The sequence below is a fragment of the Grampus griseus genome, assembly GCF_964374135.1.
Source record: "Grampus griseus genome assembly, chromosome: 4".
Taxonomy (NCBI): Eukaryota; Metazoa; Chordata; class Mammalia; order Artiodactyla; family Delphinidae; genus Grampus; species Grampus griseus.
The window spans coordinates 114094564-114115338 of NC_138997.1; the positions used below are offsets into that span (position 1 = coordinate 114094564).

General features: G+C 42.0%; 1 protein-coding gene across 1 annotated transcript in view; it reads left to right on the top strand.

Moving 5' to 3' along the window:
* Positions 1-3829: 3829 nt before the first annotated feature.
* Positions 3830-20775, top strand: part of MCUB (mitochondrial calcium uniporter dominant negative subunit beta) — a 91518-nt gene continuing 74572 nt past the window's right edge. Inside the window, 1 exon segment of the mRNA XM_082653730.1 lies at positions 3830-3969. Coding sequence (XP_082509856.1) covers positions 3874-3969 — 96 coding nt within the window. The 5' untranslated portion in view covers positions 3830-3873.

A 20775-nucleotide genomic window follows, 5' to 3' on the forward strand; every position in this document is an offset into this window, starting at 1 on the left:
GCCCCAGGCAACTACTAATCTACTTTCCATCTCTATAGATTTGCCCTTTCTGGACATCTTATATAAATGGAATCACATTGGGTTTTTTTTGTTTGTTTGTTTGTTTTGCGGGTACGCGGGCCTCTCACTGTTGTGGCCTCTCCCGTTGCGGAGCACAGGCTCCGGACGCGCAGGCTCAGCGGCCATGGCTCACGGGCCCAGCCGCTCCGCGGCATGTGGGATCTTCGCGGACCGGGGCACGAACCTGCGTCCCCGGCATCGGCAGGCGGACTCTCAACCACTGCGCCACCAGGGAAGCCCACACTGGTTGTTTTAAAGGCCCTTCCTGTACCTGTTTTCCATCTCTTTAGTCCTGAGATCTCTGATCCTTGTCCTACAGCCCTGGCAGGGCTCTTTCTTCTCTGCATATTGTTATCCTTCCTATCTGGAGCCACAGCTCCCGGACTTTTCTTCGGTCGCATTGGTTTTGAGTTGTTCTTGCAATATCTCTTCCTGTCTATTGGCATAGTTTCATCTATTCATTGTTGACGGGGTCTCTAATTTAAAACAGGTCTTGTGCCAGGCACTCTGACAGAGCACCTGCCCCTGCATTTATAATTGAGCTGGAGAGCCAGATATGAATGTAAATAAAAAGTGTGATAAGTTCTACAAAATAGGCAGGCACTGAGTGTTACGGAACGGTTTGGAGTAATAGTAATAGCATGTATTGATGACTTAGGTGTCAGTGAATTTGATTTAGCTTAAGCTTTCAGGGGTCTTCACTTGCACAAGCCTTTCCCAAGGCACCTGGTGAGGCGTTGGTCCCTAGCAATGCATTCACTTGGTGAGATGTTTTTGTAATATTTCTAAAAGTAAAATATTTTAACTGGAATCGATTAAGATCACTCACTGTCTCTTTCCTCTCCAACCACCCCTCTGACACATGTCCCCTTGTGTCAGGTGGCTGAGTGGCCATGGCCATTTTCAAGATCCAACAAAAAGTAAGTTGAGTTGGAGATACATTTATTTCGGGTTTAGTGGGATAACTGTATGTGGCTCACAGTGATTTCCATGTATTATTAAGTATTGTTAACCATGCCCATGTAGGAATGACTTCCAAGAATACTCCTCTCACTTACTGCTGTGACAAAAGTGCAGGGCCAGAGATTGCAATGCAGTATGAATGTGCCCTGCAGTGCCAAGTGACCAGAGTTTGTGGCTAGTAAAAAGAAATGATGCCCAAAAAGCAAACAAAAATAACACACAAAAACAAAAACAACCCCCCCAAAAAACAACAAAAAAGAAATGACGCTTGGAATGAATGACTCAGAAGCTACTTGTGGACCATTCTTCCAAATGTTACAGCTCAGGTATGAAAAACACTTGATAGAACTTTTGCCAATTTAAGAACAACCATAAGAATTAACATGACATTACCAATAGTGAGTTTTAACGCTTAAAAACACTTTTCTAAACTCTCAATGATATGTAAAAACAAATCAGCATGCTAGAGTGAAGACATTAATCTTTTCTATTCTCTCCATAGAAAGTATTACAAAATTGTTGTCCTATGAAAAGGCAATTGAAGGGAATGTAGCCCCCAAAAAACCTGTTGGAAAAAGAGTATTAGAGTGATATAGCAGCAGATTCTGTGCTCAAAATGGACATTTTCTCCTCCTCTTCTCCATTTCTCTCCAAATAAAACTTCTTTCTTCGACCCCCTCCCAGCTCTATTGAGGTATAATTAACTGACAAATAAAAAGTGTATATATTCAAATGGACAATGCAATGGTTTGACATATGTATACATTGTGAATGAACACAATCAAGTTGATAAACACATCTATCACCTCATAGAGTTACCTTTTTTTTTCGGTGTGGTTAGTCCAGTTTAGATCTACTCTCTTGGCAAATTTCAAGTGTATAATACAGTACTATTAACTATAGTCACCATGCTGTACATTAGGCTGTTAGAACTGATTCATCTTATAACTGAAAGTTTGTACTTTTTGACCAGCATCTCCCCATTTTCCCCACCTTCCTGCCCCTGGAAACCACTGTTCTACTCTCTGGTTCTATGGATTTGACTTTTTTAGCTCCCACATATAAGAGAGATCATATAGTATTTGTCTTTCTGACTTATTTCACTTAGCATAATGTCCTTCACGTTTATCTATATTGTCAAACTGGCAGGATTTCCTTCTATTTTATCGGTGAATAATATCCCATTATATATATGAACAACATCTATATATCATTTTCTTTGTCCATTCATCCTTTGATGGACACTTGGGTTGTTTCCATATTATGGCTACAGGAGAAAAGGGAACTCTTGTACACTGTTGGTGGGAATGTAAATTGGTGCAGCCATTATGGAAAGCAGTATAATGGTTCCTCAAAAAATTAAAAGAGAACTACCATATAGATCCGGCAATCCCACTACTAGATATGTATCCAAAAGAAATGAAATAAGTATCTCAAAAAGATACCTGCATCCCCATGTTTATTGCAGCTTTATTCACGGTAGACAAGTCTCTTTCATTTGGAGCACTAGCAGATAGAAGGAAAGGACTCAGGTAAGGTAAATTACTTCCCATGTGGACTTAATGTTTAATGCGTCACTATCTGTGCAGGGCAACGGTATTTTGAAACACAGATGCTCATTAACACATATGAATCAGCCTTAAGTGGTGACAAAGGTTTTGCTATCATAGAAACTTACATCTTTTTTTCAATAAAGAAAGGAGATCGTCATCAGGTGAGATTTGCCACTTGTTGCACTGTTTGCTAGCTTTGACTCATTAACTCAAGCCTCTTGCAGATTTAGCAAATAACAATATGGGATGCCCAGCTAAATTTAATTACAGCTAATCAATAAATAATTTAGTATAAGTATATCCCAAATATTTCATAGAAAAGTATAAGTGTGACCCATGCAATATTTGGGACATACTTATGCTAAAAAATATTATGTTTTGTTTATCTGAAAATCAAATTTAACTGGGCATTCTGTATTTTATCTAGCAACTCTGTTGTAAGTAAGCTCTTTGAAAGTTGGACTAGGTTGCTCTTAAATGGTTTGTGTTTGTTTTCACAAACAAAAAGTCTCCAAGACAAAACATTAGATTTCCCAGCTGTCGAGAAGACAGTTCCTGTTCCTTAGCTCCTTCAGTTAAAAACGTGCTGAAAAGGAGAAGCCAATTCGACTGTGGGAGAGCTCGTCCCAAAGAGCTCTGGGTGGGTCACCGCAAACGTCTGGCAGAAGTAGGTCTGGGGTGACCGTCACAGCGCTCAACAATGAGCAGCGCAGCCCGCAGTCCGCACTGAGCCAACTGAGAGGTGGCGCCTTGGTGGACCTGCTTCTCTCCCTCCTTTCCTCTCAGTCCAGGAGGGAAACTTTCAGAGAGACCCTGCCTCTCTCCAGATGGCCACTCAGGCCCGCGCCTCCCTGCCGGCGGGGTGGAAGGCAGCAGACGGCCCCAAGGGCACTGAGTACCCAGAATTACTCGCGAGTTTTGAAATCAACAGCCCGCAAGGTGCGAGGGGCCCGCTCTCGTTCATTTCAGAGGGGGCTTCCGCTGGAAGAAGCGAGGCCGTCCCAGCGTCCGCGCTGCCCCTGGAAACCCGAGATGCGAAGGGCTGTTCCCCCGCGCTCTCTTTCTCTCCCCGTTCCGTTTTAAAATTTTGGTCGGAGGAAAGAAAACAGTCTAGCGCCCAGTTGCGTGCGAAGACGAGGAGAGAAGAGTGACACACCCTCCCTTTAGCCCGCCCCGCGCTGCGCTTCGCTGGGAGGCGGGGGCCCGGCGAGGCTGCGCCCACCGGGAACGCCCTCTCCCAGTCTTCCGGCTCGGAGGATGGCCCGCTGACTGGGGCGGGAGCGACGCGCCGGGCGGAATGATGCTTCGGAGGGGCCCCTGGCCCTGGCGCGCGCGTCTGCTGCAGACCCCAGGAACCCAAGGCCGAACGCATCCGCAACCGCCGATGCCCCAGGTTAAGCCCGAGCCCGGCGGCGGGGGGGAGCTGGGGGGAGGTGGCTGGAAAAGTTTGCGTGGGGCAACTTCCGCGGGAGCGAAAGCCCGGCGGCCGGGACGTTCACTGCGTTTTGCTGGCTCCCCGGTTTCGCGCGCGGGAGGACCCCGACAGGTGGTCGCCCGGGCCGCGGAAGTGGGCCCCGGGGTCCAAAGTCGGGGTCACCCCCAGGGGCTGAGGGAAGGAAAGGCCAGGAAGGAAAGGATGTGCGTCGGCGCATCACCTCGGTTAAGTTGGGGTGCGGCGACCATGGGGCTGCGGCCCGGGGCGCAGCACAGTTACCTCGGCAGGCAGTTTCTCCGCGTCCAAACTACGGTCTTGAATAAGTTTTCAGAGCCGTTTTGCTGTCGGCTCGATCGTCGGTGCCGAAATGACCGAAAAGGGCTAAGAAAACGGTAGCGCGAGCAGAGTGAGTGCCCCGAGTGTGCACTGTCGTAGGAGAGTGGAATTTCCATCCTGAAAACCGCGAGCACCTCCCTTTCAAAGAGGGAAGAAAAATTCGCGTTTTGTTCCGAGACTTGAGAGTCGGGGGAATCATGAGTGTGTGTTGGTGGGTAACGGTTGGCCTGACACAGTTGTATTGTGGTCTGTGAAGAGCCGTCGCTTGGGAGGAGGGAGGAGAGTGGATGTGCACTAAAAAAGACACAGGAAGACGGGGGAAAGTACTGATTGTAACTGGGATTGTGATGGAGCCTGACAGGCGCCCAGGAGCCCAAACTCTGAGCCTGATGAGGAAAGACAGCCTTTAAACTAGAGCCTTCCAGGTGTGCGCGGTTGCGGAGAGCGTGGTTTGCGTTTTAGTCCCCAGCACCGCCTCCCCACCCTCATAAATCAGTTTCAGATTGTTAACCGGGAAAAGATTTATTTTTTCTTCCAGTTGTGCGTGCACTTTGCAAGAAGAGCAGAAAGTAAGCGATGTCATTACCAGTATCTTGTCACTTTCACGTCCTTTTAATTTTTCTCTTTTTTTCCCCCTCCAGCTCTCTCAGGGCTTCAGAGTTTGGAATGGTTGGAGAAATGTTTAAGTGCATTTTTAAAATGCCTTCCCTGAATGTTAGAAAGGGAATGAGGAAGGGCATTTTGTTCCTTATAACTAGGACAGGGGCAAACTTCTTAAAATGTAAAAGGGTAGACTTAATAGACTAATGGGAGAGAGAGGCTTTTTTCATTTTGTGAAATTTGTGTTTTTATTATAAATGCACTTTACAGTCAAAGATATACTAAACAGTAAGACAACCCGATACAAGGAACCCCCTTCACTGTACACCATTTAAACTTAAATGATTGATTCACTTTTCTGTTAAATCTATTTAACATTTTGAGTAGAATGTTTATGGATCCTAAGACTGGCTGCTGTTTCTCAGGTTATCAACTCTAAACTCTTCATGTTTCCCACCTGATGCTATCCAGGGTAGTGCCATTGCATGCCCCAGCAGGAATTGGATACTCTTTTAAAAGAGGTCGAAAGTGATACAGTGGGGCTTATTAGGCTTAATCATAGGGGAATCATCTTAAGAAGCCTTATGTTTGACTGTGTCTAATCTGCAGATTTTTGTTTTAGGTCTTGACTGTCCATGCTATTAAGTCAATTTGCTGAACCTTAGAAATAGAAATGTTTCCATCATTTCACTTGTCTGATTAAAGACCCCCAAAGAATAAAGAGAAACTTTGAGTGTGCTTCTTTATATGCTCTTTGAAATTGTACCATAAAGAAACTGACAGAAATATCCTGGCTGCCTAGGAGTTTTAGGTAGGGCTACTAAACCATTTTCTGCAAGTCACATTAACTGGTTGTAGGGACATCTTTCATTCTAAGGTCTCACTGTTTTGTGATTGCTCCATTTGATATGAAAAGTCCTGTGGCTAAAGACAGGTGTTATTTCCATACGTTTTTGCTGTAAACATTCAGATCCCTAGAGCCTCTGAAAGCAGCAGGAAAAAAAGAAGTGATACATGTGACCTGACAGCTCATGAAATCCTAGCTTGAAAGGACTTGTCATTAATAGTATCTCAAGTAAGCATTACCAGTTATATTTGGCCTCTTCTGAAAGGAGTGTGCCTTAGAGGAGCATTTAGTGATTTTGAAAAATAGACAGTTTTTATGCTTCACATGGTAGGTAAGTAATTGCCAGTGTTTTTTTGGGTAGAAAAAAAGTTTGTCAACATGAGTATGTTTAGTATAGCAGAATTGCTTTTTTAAAAAATATTTTATTTATTTGTTATTTTTGGCTGTGTTGGGTCTTCGTTTCTGTGCGAGGGCTTTCTCTAGTTGCGGCGAGCGGGGGCCACTCTTCATCGCGGTGCGCGGGCCTCTCACTATCGTGGCCTCTCTTGTTTCAGAGCACAGACTCCAGACGCGCAGGCTCAGTAGTTGTGGCTCATGGGTCCAGTTGCTCCGTGGCATGTGGGATCTTCCCAGACCAGGGCTCGAACCCGTGTCCCCTGCATCGGCAGGTGGACTCCCAACCACTGCGCCACCAGGGAAGCCCAGAATTGCTTTTTAAAGGACATAAGTCTGAAGCATAAGAGAGCCAGAGCACGCCATATTACCTTTGGCCAAGGCATGGCCTGTTGTCCATGGTTACGTTCCAGTCTCAGCATCTCTGCTTCTTTGCAGCGCTGTGGCTGAGTGGTTGTCCCAGCAATCCACAGCTCCTGCTGGCCTGTCTTGTTCTCCAGGACACAGCTTTGAGTGATCATGGTGCCTGATAAATTATCACTAAACAGAAAGCTCTTGCCTGATTGTGCCTTTCTTAATTTGGTTCTTCTGCTACTTAGTTGGAGGGACTCCCTGATGTGATTTCAAGCCACCAGTACAGTGTTTGGGTCCCTACATTGGCTATGTTTAAAATTTTTAAAAAATCAGGTGTACTTTGCAGAGAAGTTTAAGTATTGAGTGTGCTTTTTTTTTTAACTCATAGAAACAAAGCATATACATGTTATAATGCCACCACCAAATGTTAATTTAGAAGTTGTTTTCGTTGTTTTTATCTTTTGAATTTAATAAACGTGTCATCCTCGTTTGACACGTTCCTATGATTCTACCTCATGTGTTTGTAACTGGTGCGCTGTGTACTATAATCCTCATTTCAGAGCTCTCTCCTGAGGACAGTGGTTGATTTGTATGTTGGTGATGGTACTTACATTGTAGAAAAGACATGGATGCTTTGGTCTCAAAGTAGTTTAAGACCGGTTTGTCTATTAAATGTTAAACATTACTACCTTCCTGGCACTTAGGTATTAGGGCTGGGTTTTTTGTTTGCTTATTTTTGGTTTACTTTACTGTTTATTGCAATTTACCAGTATTCTGTTTTACAGCGAGCTCTAAGCTGGGAAATCATTTTGTGGCTTGGCAGATAAATATTTGTTGAATGAGGTCCCTATGAAACTACGGTAGAAAACCAGAGGCTCAATTTGGTTAATCTAATAGCTTTATAAAACCAGATGTATTTACTTCACAGAATAGAAATGAGCAGCTAATTCATTTGGTGTTAGGCAACTGGGACATCTGAGGGCTAACCCGGCCCTGCCACTTAGCTCCTGAAGTTAGCCAAGTCATTCAGTCTACTTTGAGCCTGTTTTACTCCCTTTTCAAAACAAGGTTTGTCTAAGTGGCCTCAAAAGCCCTTTCCATCTCTAAAATTGCCATTTTGTTATTTTACTGCGGGTTGTAAATATTATAAAATAATAAAATATTGTCAGTGTCAGAATGTTTGTCTTAATGGTTGAAAATCCTCTTTTATGACCTTAGGCAGCCAGTAAAGTGGCAGTTTTAACTAATGATTGTAATAACTTTCCCCTTTAGAAAGAAATTGGAATTTATTTGACATGGGGCGAGCATGGCATAATAGTATTCTCTTAGGAATTAAGAATTGTCTTGCTCTAATTCTTAATTCTGTCATGGCCTGTGACTTGTTGCTTATTCAAGAGAATCTAGCATTAGAACCCTAAAGCCATTATAGAGTAGACATCTTGGCCTAACGTACAGGCTATAAACCAATAGATAATAAAATAGCATTATCTTAGCTATATTCTAGAAGTATCTAATTTTTGATCCCATTTAACTTACCACAGTATTAATTTTCCTGGTTTTTAAAACAAATACCAGCTCTGTTCTCTGAGCTAGGTATTTAGACTGCGTGGTATGGGATCCCGCACCCAAATGTTTTACTAAACTCTCCTCATTGGCATACCTTTCAAGAAACAGGCCTGTGAAACCTGGTAGTCAGTTAAGAGGTACTCTTTACGAGGACCCATGAAGGAAACTGCTGTCTAGTCTTAGTCTTAGAATTGGTTTTCTCCTGAACTGATTTGGGGTTTATTATGCAGTGAGGTATACAGCCACAGGTGTTCTCTCTACGCACTGGCTGCCAGAAAGCTTATGGTCAGATGTTCAACCCATCTTCTAACAAATGTTTAAGACCTTGTGACATGCCTTTTATGTATTTACCATCCTTATGGTTTCATCCTCTCTGCCTTCATTTTTCCCTCCATGCATATCCTCACTCATTTTTCTGTGATCTCTTTTAATGGGAAAAAGTGGTGCATAAATAAGATTTTATTAAATTTCAAAAGTCAGCTCTTTGGCGTTTGAACAAATATGTTCTACGTAGTTAATGGCGGAAGCCTGCTTAGTGCTTCACTCACAGAAAGTGTTCCACACATACTGACTGCACTGAATTGAGTTGCTCTAAGAATCTACTTTTGATGGTATGGTTCTCTTTTTGTTTTAATTGAGATTTAATTCACAAATATTGTTGTCTCTTAAAGGTGGTGGTTACTCTCCTCTCACCTTTTTTCTTCTTACCACCCTCACCTGTTCTAAATCTTCCTATTTTCTTGCCACCTCCACTTTCCTCACCTGGGTAAAAATCGAGTTTGGGTCAACTACTAAGTCCTGTTAATCTCTTAATTCTGAGTTTCCTATGTAAATTAACTCATAAACGATGTTATTTGTTTTTACATCACTTTAACCTTAGTTTGCAGGAATGGAGGGCATGCAGTCCAGGCTTTTGTTAGGCAGCTCTTTTGAGGATAATTAGAGCTCAATGTAGGATTCACAATACTGGTGAGAAATGATATGTGAAACCTGCACTATCAGCAAAGTCCATTGAAGAGAATATCTCTGATTTGAGGGCCAGAAATAGGGAGCAGTGAAAAGAGAGGCGAGAGATGGAGCTAGAGTTGAAATTGTTATAGCCTGTGAGCAGAAACAAGAAGTAACATAAAACATTGAACCTCATATTAAGAAACTGACAGGTACACAAGGTTTTATTGTGGCAGACTTAAGGGAGGAAAAAGTCTTCAGGATTGACAAGGGTCACACCATGAATCTGGGTTCTGTCTGCGGGTCTTACGGTATTTACCAGGTTGAGTAGGCGGTTTGGTTTATAAAAGTGCTGTGGACACAGGTGGTAATCCTAAAATATTTAACTCCACTGGGAACTCTCAATTATTTTGTTGTAGTAGGAGTGTTTTTATAATGAATGCATTGCTCAAATCTCATTTCTGGGACCAAAAGATAGATTTGCTTATTTTCAACCTCTTAGGCATAACAATAAATAATAAATGCCCTGAACCTGTTTGGAGGAAAGAAGTTACCATTCTTCTTGATGAATTCTTGTTGTTTTTCTGGCCATGTGTGTTGGTGTGTGTGTGTGTTCACGTGTGGCTGTCTCTTGTTAAATATGTTGTTTTGGTATATAAGTTTCCCTAGTAGGGGAGTGGCTGTTTGAAGAGGGGGTTTTAAAAGCTGTTGGTGAATAACTGCTTTTTCCGCCAGTAATGCAACTGGAATACAAGTGTGCATTTTTATTAGAGAGACTGACAGTAATGTGGCCACAAACCTGAAAAACAATATTTTTTAGAAAATGTGTGCAAACAGATCAGCATAGCATTGGCTGTCGAAGCCCTTGCTAGAGGATATATGTTGTGACATTTTATAGTCTGATAACTCATTTCTGCAACTCTGCTTTGGGAATGTTTCAGATAACGCATCATGAAGCAATTTTCGTTTTTCAGGAGAAAGTATGGTTTCTTTTGACCTTGTAAATACGCTTTTGTGGGTTTGTTATTAGCCAAACCAAGGTAAGCCAACTGTAAAACAGAAGCAACAGATGATCCAGAAATCGTGTGGCTTCATCCCTCCAGTCCCACCTGCCACTCCATGCCCTGCAAGGCCTCCATCTGGCCACGATGGACTAATACCTCTCCTTGTGGCTTGTCCCTGGTGGCGTTTATGATGTTCCCTGGGCAGCGTTGCCCCTGCCCCCATCACCCTCCCTCTTCACCTTCCTGAATTCTCATCCCCCAAGGCTGAGTTCCAATACCCACCCACCCCCACCTCACCCCAGTTTTTATGTGGTTTGTGCAGGTGTCTGCCGGCAGAATTAATTACACCTTCCTTTTCACTCCCACGGTAACTGCAGTACTTCATCTTACCCTGTATTATAGTTAGTTGGGTTCATATGATTTTCCCACCTGGATTCTCTCAGCCCTTTGGTTGTTTTTTAATTTTTATTTTATATTGGCGTATAGTTGATTAACAATGTTGTGTTAGTCTCAGGTGTACAGCAAAGTGATTCAGTTATGCATATACATGTATCTATTCTTTTTCAAATTCTTTTCCCATTTAGGTTATTACAGAATATTGAGCAGAGTTCCCTGTGCTCTACAGTAGGTCCTTGTTGGTTATCTATTTTAACTATAGCAGTGTACACATGTCAATCCCAAATTTCTCCTTATCTCTGATGGCTTCTGCCCCGTCACAGTAGGTGCATAATAAATGCTTGTTGGGTAGAGGAATGAAGGGATAGATGATAAAGAACTCAATGTCATATAGACTCCTTAATGGTGTATTCTCTTCAGGTCTGAACTTCTCAATTTCCTCTTCCCCACTGACTCTAGCCAGGGGGGGCACCTAAATCGTTATTATCCACCTTTTGTGATATGAGGCTTGAATATTGAAGATTTTTTAAAGTAAATCAAAGTAATCTTTGTATGTGTTGTATTTTCTAGTGAAAGAAAGCAGCCTTCAATTATATTTGGTTAATTGCTTTGTTGTAGATATGCTTTCACATCAGGATTTTTAAAGGACATAATCAACATAGTTTAGTGAAACATAAATTCTGTAAGGACAACCTGGCGTCTAAGTGTTTTCTTGGCTGTTCTGAAAGTGTGGTGGTGATTTAGGATGATTGTTTATATGTGGGGAAGGCAGCGCTTTTCTCCACTGAGGACTTTCCTAAATGGGATTCTCGGAGTGTTAGATCATTGGTACTAAAAGCTCAGTCATGAAAACTTAAATAATTTAGAATGGTAATTTAATTTATTTATTTATGGCTGCATTGGGTGAGCAGGCCTTCTCCAGTTGCAGCTAGCGGGGGCTACTCTTCGTTGCAGTGCACGGGCTTCTCACTGCGGTGGCTTCTCTTGTTGTGGAGCACGGGCTCTAGGCGCGCGGGCTTCAGTAGTTGTGGCCCGTGAGCTCAGTAGTTGTGGCTCGCGGGCGCCAGAGCACAGGCTCAGCAGTTGTAGTGCACGAGCTAGAATGGTAATTTTAAAATCAATTATAAAAATTTTTATTTGTAAGATACAATTTTATATTTTCCTGGGCAAAATATAAAATTAACCTTTTGGAAACCGCCCCCCCCAAAAAAAAAGGAATATAATTTTTGACATTAAGAAACATGCAGACCTTTACCTATTACAAGGCCCCCGTTACCACTGCAGAAGCGGGGCATATTCCTCTAGAGCATGGAATTGCCATGAGTAAGATTATCATCCATTGGCCTTCCAGAACTTGGTGGCTGGTTAAGGGAGTGCCTTCAGGGTACATAGCAAAATGTGTTGAATACTGTTGAATGTTCAAATATTGGATCGGTAAACCTGTATAGTGGTTGCCATTCATCTCTTTTGCTGTACAGCCTAGAATCTGAGGTCTTTGAATCGGGACTTTTGATAAATCCCGAAGATTCATGCCACTGTCCCAGCATTTCTAGACTTTGGGGACAGAGGGGGTAAACAGGATGGCAGTGGAGGTTCCAGCTGCTACCTGAACTCGTGCTGCCGTCACCCTCATGAGCTCTAAGAGCTGGTTCTGGCTTGATTCCTCAGAATGCTTTAGCTGGAAGTTTGGCTTCTATTTCCCCCATCCTGGTGTTAGGTTCGTCTCCTCTGAGATGTAGGTGCCACTTCTCATGCTCTTGGTCTTTCAGAGCCAAGCCCTGGTCTGTCGCATTTTAATTGCTCATATTTCCCTTGTGTCTAAAGTGGGTTTTGACTCTTATCTAAGCCCTGAGAGCTCAGTGGAGGAGTTGTGGTGCTTCATGCTAGATCTGAAAGCTTGCAGAGAAGATCCTTAAAAGTTATGGGGAAGACAAGACACGTAAAAGAGATACATACGTGTTCATTCACCAGTTGGCTCATGAGAGTCAAACATCAGAGACAAACACTAAAAGAATTCAGAGAAGAAACATCATTAGAAATTGAAGAGATGAAAAGAGGTAAGATTTTGACTAAGCTCTGAGAGCAGGGTAAGGAAGGGTTTAGCAGACATATTTGGAGTAGGAAGAATGGGCATAAGCACAGAGGGTGGAATCTGAAAGGAGTTGGGGGTCTAGTAAGCACTCTGATGAGGCAGCAGGAAGTATTCTCTGGGAAGTATGGTCCTTGATTTGACTTGTATTAGAGCTTTAGATACCATATTAAAACCTTATAGGAATTATGTTTATTAAATTAAACTCTGTATCACAAACTGATATCCTGTAGGATATTGATTCCTAGGATGTTAATAGATGTTTCAGAAAAACAAATTCCCTCTTCTTATAAGTTTGAAGAATTCTGGGTTAAGCCATACCAAGTTAGATGTGTTCCTTCACTACGTACCTTTGCTAATGGGCATTGGGACGATCTGAGAGCAGGAAGGAGGTTGATCACAGATCTCTGTTACTCCACAGCATTCCTAGTAACTTCTCCCAGGAGAGTGGTCTACAGGATACAGTTTGGAGAGCACTGCATTAAAAAATTAGACTGGGGATGGATTATGTTGAAAAACACAAGCGATCCTCTTACTTCCGAGCCTATTTGCTCAGGTATAACTAATCTTGCCACTCCAGCTCTAGTGTATTGGACCATTCCTAGATACTACGTTCTTCAGCCTTCTTTGCAGCTAGCGTGTGACCAAGTTCTGGATATCTCATGTGACATAGAAGTGTAATTTCTGTTCACATCCTTAATTAGGAAACTGATTTCTCTCTTCTACCTTTTACTCTCTCCCATGGGCTGCAATGAAGATGTGGAAGGGGTGAGCCAGCCTGGACCCTGTGGAGGCATATAACCCTCTAGCTGATGGTGGGACAACTAGATAGAAGTGACCTGCATCCCTGGATGGCATTAGTGTCCTCTTACCCTCAACTGCCTACCTACCAGAAAAACAAACATCTCTCTTGAGTCCCACGTGCTTCTAGGTCTCTTTGTTACAGCAGCTTAGCTTGTGCCTTATCTTGTCCGGTGGAAGAGCAGCCCAACCAGAAGTCTCTGAATGGAAGGATTAAAGCAGAAGAGCAGGAAAAGAAAAAAAAGGAGAAAAGCCAGAGGCATTATGAGACCGATGCTATTGGAGGCTCACAGAAAGCAGTACTACAAAAGCCCAAAGCATGGTTGCTGATGGTTGAAACTTGAAGTTGAAAAACAACCAATTCGTGGATGGAATATGTTTCATAGAGCATAAATAACAGTTTGCCTTGTGCTGTCTCCACCTGCCATGCCGATGTTCTATTCCTGGTTAAAAGTCTGACCTTGGCTTCACCATTTTCATAAATAAAACCTGTCTTGATTACTAGATGGAAATCATCTTTCCTCCTTTTTTTTTGAAATTGAGATAGAATTGACATATAACATTACATTAGTTTTAGGTGTATAGTATAATAATTTGATATTTGTATGTGTTATGAAAAGATCATCACAATAAGTCCAGTTAACATCCATCACCATACATAGTTACAATTTTTTTTCATGTGATAAGAATTTTTAGGATTTACTCTTAGCAACTTTCAAATATACAGTGCAGTATTATTAACTATAGTCCCCATGCTGTGTATTACATCCCCAGGACTTATTTATTTTATAACTACAAGTTTGTACCTTTTGACCTCCTTCATCCATTCCATTTCACCCACCCCTCAAGTGGCAGGATTTCCTTCTTTTTATGGCTGAATAATATTCCATTGTGTATATGTACACCATATTTTCTCTATCCATTCATCCATTGATGGACACTAAGGTTGTCTTCATGTTTTAGCTATTATAAATGATGCTTCAGTGAACATGGGGGTGCAGATATCTTTTCCAGTTAGTGTTTTCATTTCCACTTCCCAGAAATGGAATTGCTGGATCCTATGATAGTTCTATTTTTAATTGTTTGAGGAACCTCCATACTGTTCTCCATAGTGGCTGCACCAATTTACAGTCCCACCAGCAGCGCAGGAGGGTTCCCTTTTCCCCACCTCCTCACCATCGCTTGTTATTTCTTGTCTTTTTGAATGGAGCCACTCTAACAGGTATGAGGAGGTACTTCATTGTGGTTTTGATTTTCATTTCTCTGATGATTAGTGATGTTGAGCACCTTTTCCTGTACATATTGCCATTTGTGTATCTTCTTTGGAAAAATGTATACTCAGGCCCTCTGCCCATTTTTTTCCCCATCCTTCCTTCCTGTGTCTGCCTAGTTGACTCATTTTACTACTCGTTTGGTACTTGTACACTCCCTTACATCAGGGCTTTTTGTGTCTGTATCTTACCAGCATGCCTGCTCCGCCATGAATATTCTTTTTCTCTGTACACTAGTAATTGCTGAAGAGTAAGTACCATATCTTTAAAATTTTTGGAGCCATATATATATATTTATATATCTTGGTTTTTCTTATTCTGCTAGTACAGGTGCTCGTAGTGGTGCTAAACGAATGAGGTATAAGAAGATAGCTGCCGTTGTCTTTCTGAGAAATGATGTTGGTCTATACCAGGTGTTGGTAAGCGTTTCCTATAAAGGTCCAGATGGTCAACATTTTAGGCTTTGCAGCCTATGAGCTGTCACAACTCCGCAGTATTGCCGTTGCAGTGTAAAAGCTGCCATGCAGGGCATGGCTGTGTTCCAATAAACTTTATTTACAAAAATGGCAACAGACCAGATTCAGCCCGTTTGCCAGCTGTAGTTTGCCAGCCCCTGATCTGTAGGCTCTATACCAAGATTTTGGCAGTAGTCATAGAAATGTTATTTTAGAAGATGAATCTGGATTTAGTACTCCGGTGTATGTATAGTGGGATGAGGCAAGTGAGTACATTAACAAGGACCAGTCACGAAGTCATGGTCACTGTACGTGGAGCTGAAATAACAGGAACTGGTACACTGGACAAACAAGAGGAAGGATGTGAAGACGCGTAGGAGTTCCAGCAGTTCTCCACTATTAGGCTTACATCTAACCATGAGGCCACAGTGCTGGCACGTGAGAGAAGGAAGAGGATGGACAGCTGGGACTGAGATAATGAGCTGCTGTCTGAAATCGGGAAGAGGCAGAGTCCTGTGGTGAGTTCTCATTCCTGTGGGAGAGGTGATGTGATGGGTGAAGAGGTGAAGACTTGGCCGAGTAATCTTCAAGAGGCCGTGCGTTGGCCCAGGCATTTATTCCAGTCGGTTATTTCTCTTTGGAATTATTTAACCACGGGCACCATTTGTCTTTCATGTGAATCCAACATTAGAGGTTACAGTCATTATGTATGGTTTTCCTCCATTTCCTTTCCCCAAACCTTTTTTTTTTTTAATGAATTTTCTATTATCTCTGTTGATTAGCATAAGCTGTGCTGCTGAAACAAAAGACTCAACAGTACTTGAACTTCTGTATTCTTTAAGTCAGTTTTCTGTCTCTCAGGAAGTGGTTCTGAGGTAGCTTTTTAGGTCAGCAGTAGGTCTGCGCCACAGTCATTCAGGGACCCTAAGCTGACCAGTTCCTCTGTCGTCTTCAGCACGTGGCTTCCAAACTCAAAAGAGCATGGAAGGGTTTTTTAGACTTGTGAGGGGTTTCGGGCTAGGCCTGGAGATATCACATAACGCTTATGTTCATGTTGCATTGAATATTTCATTGAACAGGTCAGATGGCCATATTGAGCTGCAAGGGGGCTGAGAGATATAGTGCTGGCTGGGAGCCACATTCCAGTGAACACTTGGTAACCATGGAAGAAGGGAGATAGGATTTTAGTGGACATTTAGATGTTCTGCTGCATTCCCCTTGACTAGAAACAGGACAGTTTTGCTTTTTGTGAGCACTGAATTTTCAAGGCTCTACTGTGCTTCGTTTGTATGTGTTCTTCAGCAGTAGATATTTATGGGGAAACTGTTTCTCCCTGGAAAACTTAAAAAGGAAATGGTGGAAATTCAGCATTTTTAATTTAGGTTAGAACAGGAACATTTGACACTTCGTTGGCTTCATTATAAGCTGCCCTTGGGGCTGTAACTTAATAGGAAAGGGTGTAGTCTCACTTGTACACTCTAAGCTAAGGAAGAGAGAGAAATAAATTCTAATGGTCCAATTAGGATTTGAAGCCAGAATTCAAGTTTGTGCAATGACACCTGATAAGGAGGAAAAGAAATATACTTGAGAGAAGATGCTGACATTATAGTCTTAGGGAAGGACTTCCTTTAGAGGAATTGTGGTGATCAGTAGATAAAGGAGCAATAGTGAAAGTTATGAAAGATCATGCATATCTAGTATATGAATTTAGGGGCATTTCGTAGGCTAGCCTGTTATAAATATGGTCTAAAAAAAGGGAAATCTTAAGCAGATGCTTAGGGTGGTTGAAAGATGCTGAGTCTTTGAATAAAATGTATCTTAGTATATAACGATAGTGAGACTAATCTACTACAGTTCAGGGCATATTCAGAAAGATTTATTAGTAGGACCTTGTATATTGTCTCCTCACCACATTATTTACTTAATCACATCTTTTTAATCACAGGCTTTTTAATTTTAATTTGTCAGGCTTGGATATCACTATTGATCAGTCTTAAACATGTAACTTTGACTTTGGAATATTAGAAATGTTTTCCTTTCTCATTGCTTTTCATGCACTTCAACGTAGTTATTGTTTTATATAATGAAATGGCTAGATTGTCATAGGTTCCTATGTATTTCTTGAACTTGGACACTATATTGTCTATGAAACATTAAATGAGGCTTCAATGAAAGAGTTGTCCAAAGGGCTGTGTGTGTGTGTATATATAATATTATGTAATATATATAATATATATATAAATACATATAATTGGAAATATTATCACCAAAATGAACATATTACAATATTTTGAACTGGGCCTGTGCCTGGCCTGGCAGTATCCAAACATAAAAGATCATCCTAGGTCGTATGGAATTGTCTTTTACTGGAGGCTTCTTATTCTCATTCCATACTGCAGCAGATTAATCTGGGCTATTGCTTTAAGAATAGTAGGGAAGGGCTTCCCTGGTGGCGCAGTGGTTGAGAATCCGCCTGCCGATGCAGGGGACACGGGTTCGTGCCCCAGTCCGGGAAGATCCCACATGCCGCGGAGCAGCTGGGCCCGTGAGCCATGGCCGCTGAGCCTGTGCGTCCGGAGCCTGCGCTCCGCAACGGGAGAGGCCACAACAGTGAGAGGCCCGCGTACTGCAAAAACAAAACAAAAACAACAACAACAAAAAAAGAATAGTAGGGAAAAAAGCAATTTAGCAGCGCTAGAAAAAGGCAGAGTCTCTCTTGATGATGGAAAAAAGTATAGGATGAGTAAATCCTGCTTGGTAGTTAGTTGTGTGCATGGGATCTGGGAGTTTCAGTTTACCCACAAGCCACCTCTGAATGTTGAATTTCCAGAACTCTAGTTTGGCTCCTAACTGATTGAAGGGAGGTGCGGAGTCTTAATCACCGGGAGCGATAGTCCCATTACATTGCACCAGGCTTGTCAGACTGCATCGGGGCCTTATGTTTTGTTACTGGGGCAGTGCTTTAGAAGGGACGCTGACAAGCTGGTGGGAGGGAAGTGCATCCAGAAGGCGGTTAAGATGTTGAGGATTTATATCAGAGACGATTTCAGGGAGTGGATATTTTTAATCTGGTGAAAAAGAAGGCAAAGAAGAAGCAAAATCTGTTTTCAAACATCTGAGAAGGTATTATGTGAACGATTTGTCATTCTGGGTTGCTTCAGAGCAAGGAAATTACCCCTAAGGTTGGGCAGAATAGGAGGGCAGAGTTCAGCTTAGTTTAAGAAACTAGGTATATTCTGCCTGTCCACCAATGCATAGACTGCTTTTTTTTTTTAATTGAGGTATATAGTTGATTTACAGTCTCATATTAGTTTCAGGTTTACAACATAGTGATTTGATATTTTTATAGATTATACTCCATTTAAAGTAATTATAAAATATTGGGAATAATAAAATGTATTCCCTGTTCTGTAGTTTACATCTTTGTATCTTGTTTTATTTTTTAAATAATTTATTTATATTTTATTTTTGGCTGCATTGGGTCTTCGTTGCTGCTCGCGGGCTTTCTCTAGTTGTGGAGAGCGAGGACTACTCTTCGTTGCAGTGCATGGGCTTCTCATTGCGGTGGCTTCTCTTGTTGCAGAGCACGGGCTCTAGGCGAGTGGGCTTCAGTAGTTGCAGCGTGCGGGCTCTAGGGTGTGCGGGCTTCAGTAGTTGTAGCACACGGGCTCAGTAGCTGTGGCTCACGGGCTCTAGAGGGCAGGCTCAGTAGTTGTGGCGCACGGGCTTAGTTGCTCCACGGCATGTGGGATCTTCCTGGACCAGGGCTCGAACCTGTGTCCCGTGCGTTGACAGGTGGATTCTTAGCCACTGCACCACCAGGAGAGTCCATGTATCTTATTTTAGACCTACTAGTTTATACCTCTTAATCCCCTTTCCTTATCTTGCCCCTCTCCCAACCCCTCTCCCCACTGATAACCACTACTTTGTTCTTTGTATCTGCAAGTCTGTTTCAGTTTTGTTATATTCATTTGTTTGTTTTATTTTTTAGATTTCACATATAAGTGAAAAAGTACAGTATTTGTTATTCTCTGTCTGACATAACTTCACTAAGCATAATACCCTCCAGGTCCATCCATCTGTTGCAAGTGAAATTTTTCATTCTTTTTTTATGGCTGAGTAATATTCCATTGTGTATATATATGCCAAATCTTCTTTATCCATTCATCTGTTGATAGACTCTTAGTTTGCTTCCATATCTTGGCAATTGTAAATAATGCTGCATGAACATTGGAGTGCATATGTTTTCAAATTAGTGTTTTCATTTTCTTCTGATTTATACCCAGGATTGGAATTGCTGGATCATGTGATAATTCTATTTTTAATTTTTTGAAGACCCTCCATACTGTTTTCCATAGTGGCCGTACCAATTTACATTCCCACCAACAGTGTACTAGGGTTTCCCTTTTGCCATATCCTTGCCAACATTTATTATTTGTTGTCTTTTTGATGATAGCCATTCTGACGGGCGTGAGATGATGGCTCATTGTGCTTTTGATTTTCATTTCTCTGATGATTAGTGATGTTGAACATCTTTTCATGTGCCTGTTGGCCATTTGTTTGTCTTCTTTGGAAAAATGTCCATTCAGGTCTTCTGCCCATTTTTTAATCAGATTGTTTTTTTGATATTGAGTTGTATGAGCTCTTCGTATAGTTTGCATATTAACCCCTTATCAGAAATATCATTTTCACATATCTTCTCCCATTCAGTAGTTGTCTTTTCATTTTGCTGATGGTTTCCTTTGCTGTGCAAAAGCTTTTATGTTTGATTAGGTCCCATTTGTTTATTTTTGCTTTTGTTTCCCTTGCTTGAAGAGACAGATCCAAAAAATATTGGTAAGTTTCTCTGGAAACTTCTTTGCTCTTAAATACACGGTTATAACAGAATTGGCCATCTTAGTAGGACATGACTTTCATTCAACTGGTCACCTGACCGAGGAACTTGGAATTGGGTATAGGATTGCCATCTCTGCTGGCTGCCCTGTTGAATAGTGGAGTTATACACTTGGAGCTGTTGGGTGATGATCATTTTCTACCCCGTGGACCAGGAAGCAGTGCAAATCATTTTGTAGTGATAAAGCAGAATGACGCTGACATGCAGAGGAAAGGAGAGATGAGCTATGGATCAAGAGGATTCCCAATCTGAATGTGACCCTCCAGTCCCTAGTTCTAGTCCATTCCCAACACTCAGCTGAATCCTTCATTTAGGCTCCATGGGAGATACCCCTCTGTCCTTAAACTCCCATTCTTGCTTAAGCTAAGTCAAGTACATGTTTATTCCTTTCATCCAAATGACAAGATATATTTGAAGATCATTCAAACTTATTTAAAAAAATCTAAGATTTTATAGAGAAATGGGCAAAGGGCATAAGTGATTTTCAGAAAAAGGAAATTTAAAACACCTAATAAGCATATGAAAAATAGTAAACATCACTGATAGCCAGAAAAACAACAAATAGCAAAGAAAACCAAAGATAATACTCAAAGCATAAAGCATGTCATGATGTGGGAACTCCTCTGGACTGTTAGAGTGTGAAGCCATTGTACGATGCAGAGTCCCAACAGATGGCTCAGTCAGATAAGGGTAATTAGAGGAGAGTTTATACACAAAGGACTATTCACAGAGTTGTGGGTACAGGGGAACTGCCAGGGATGGTGCAGTAACTCTGGGCTGGTGGTGGCGAGTTGGGGTGAGACGGACCCA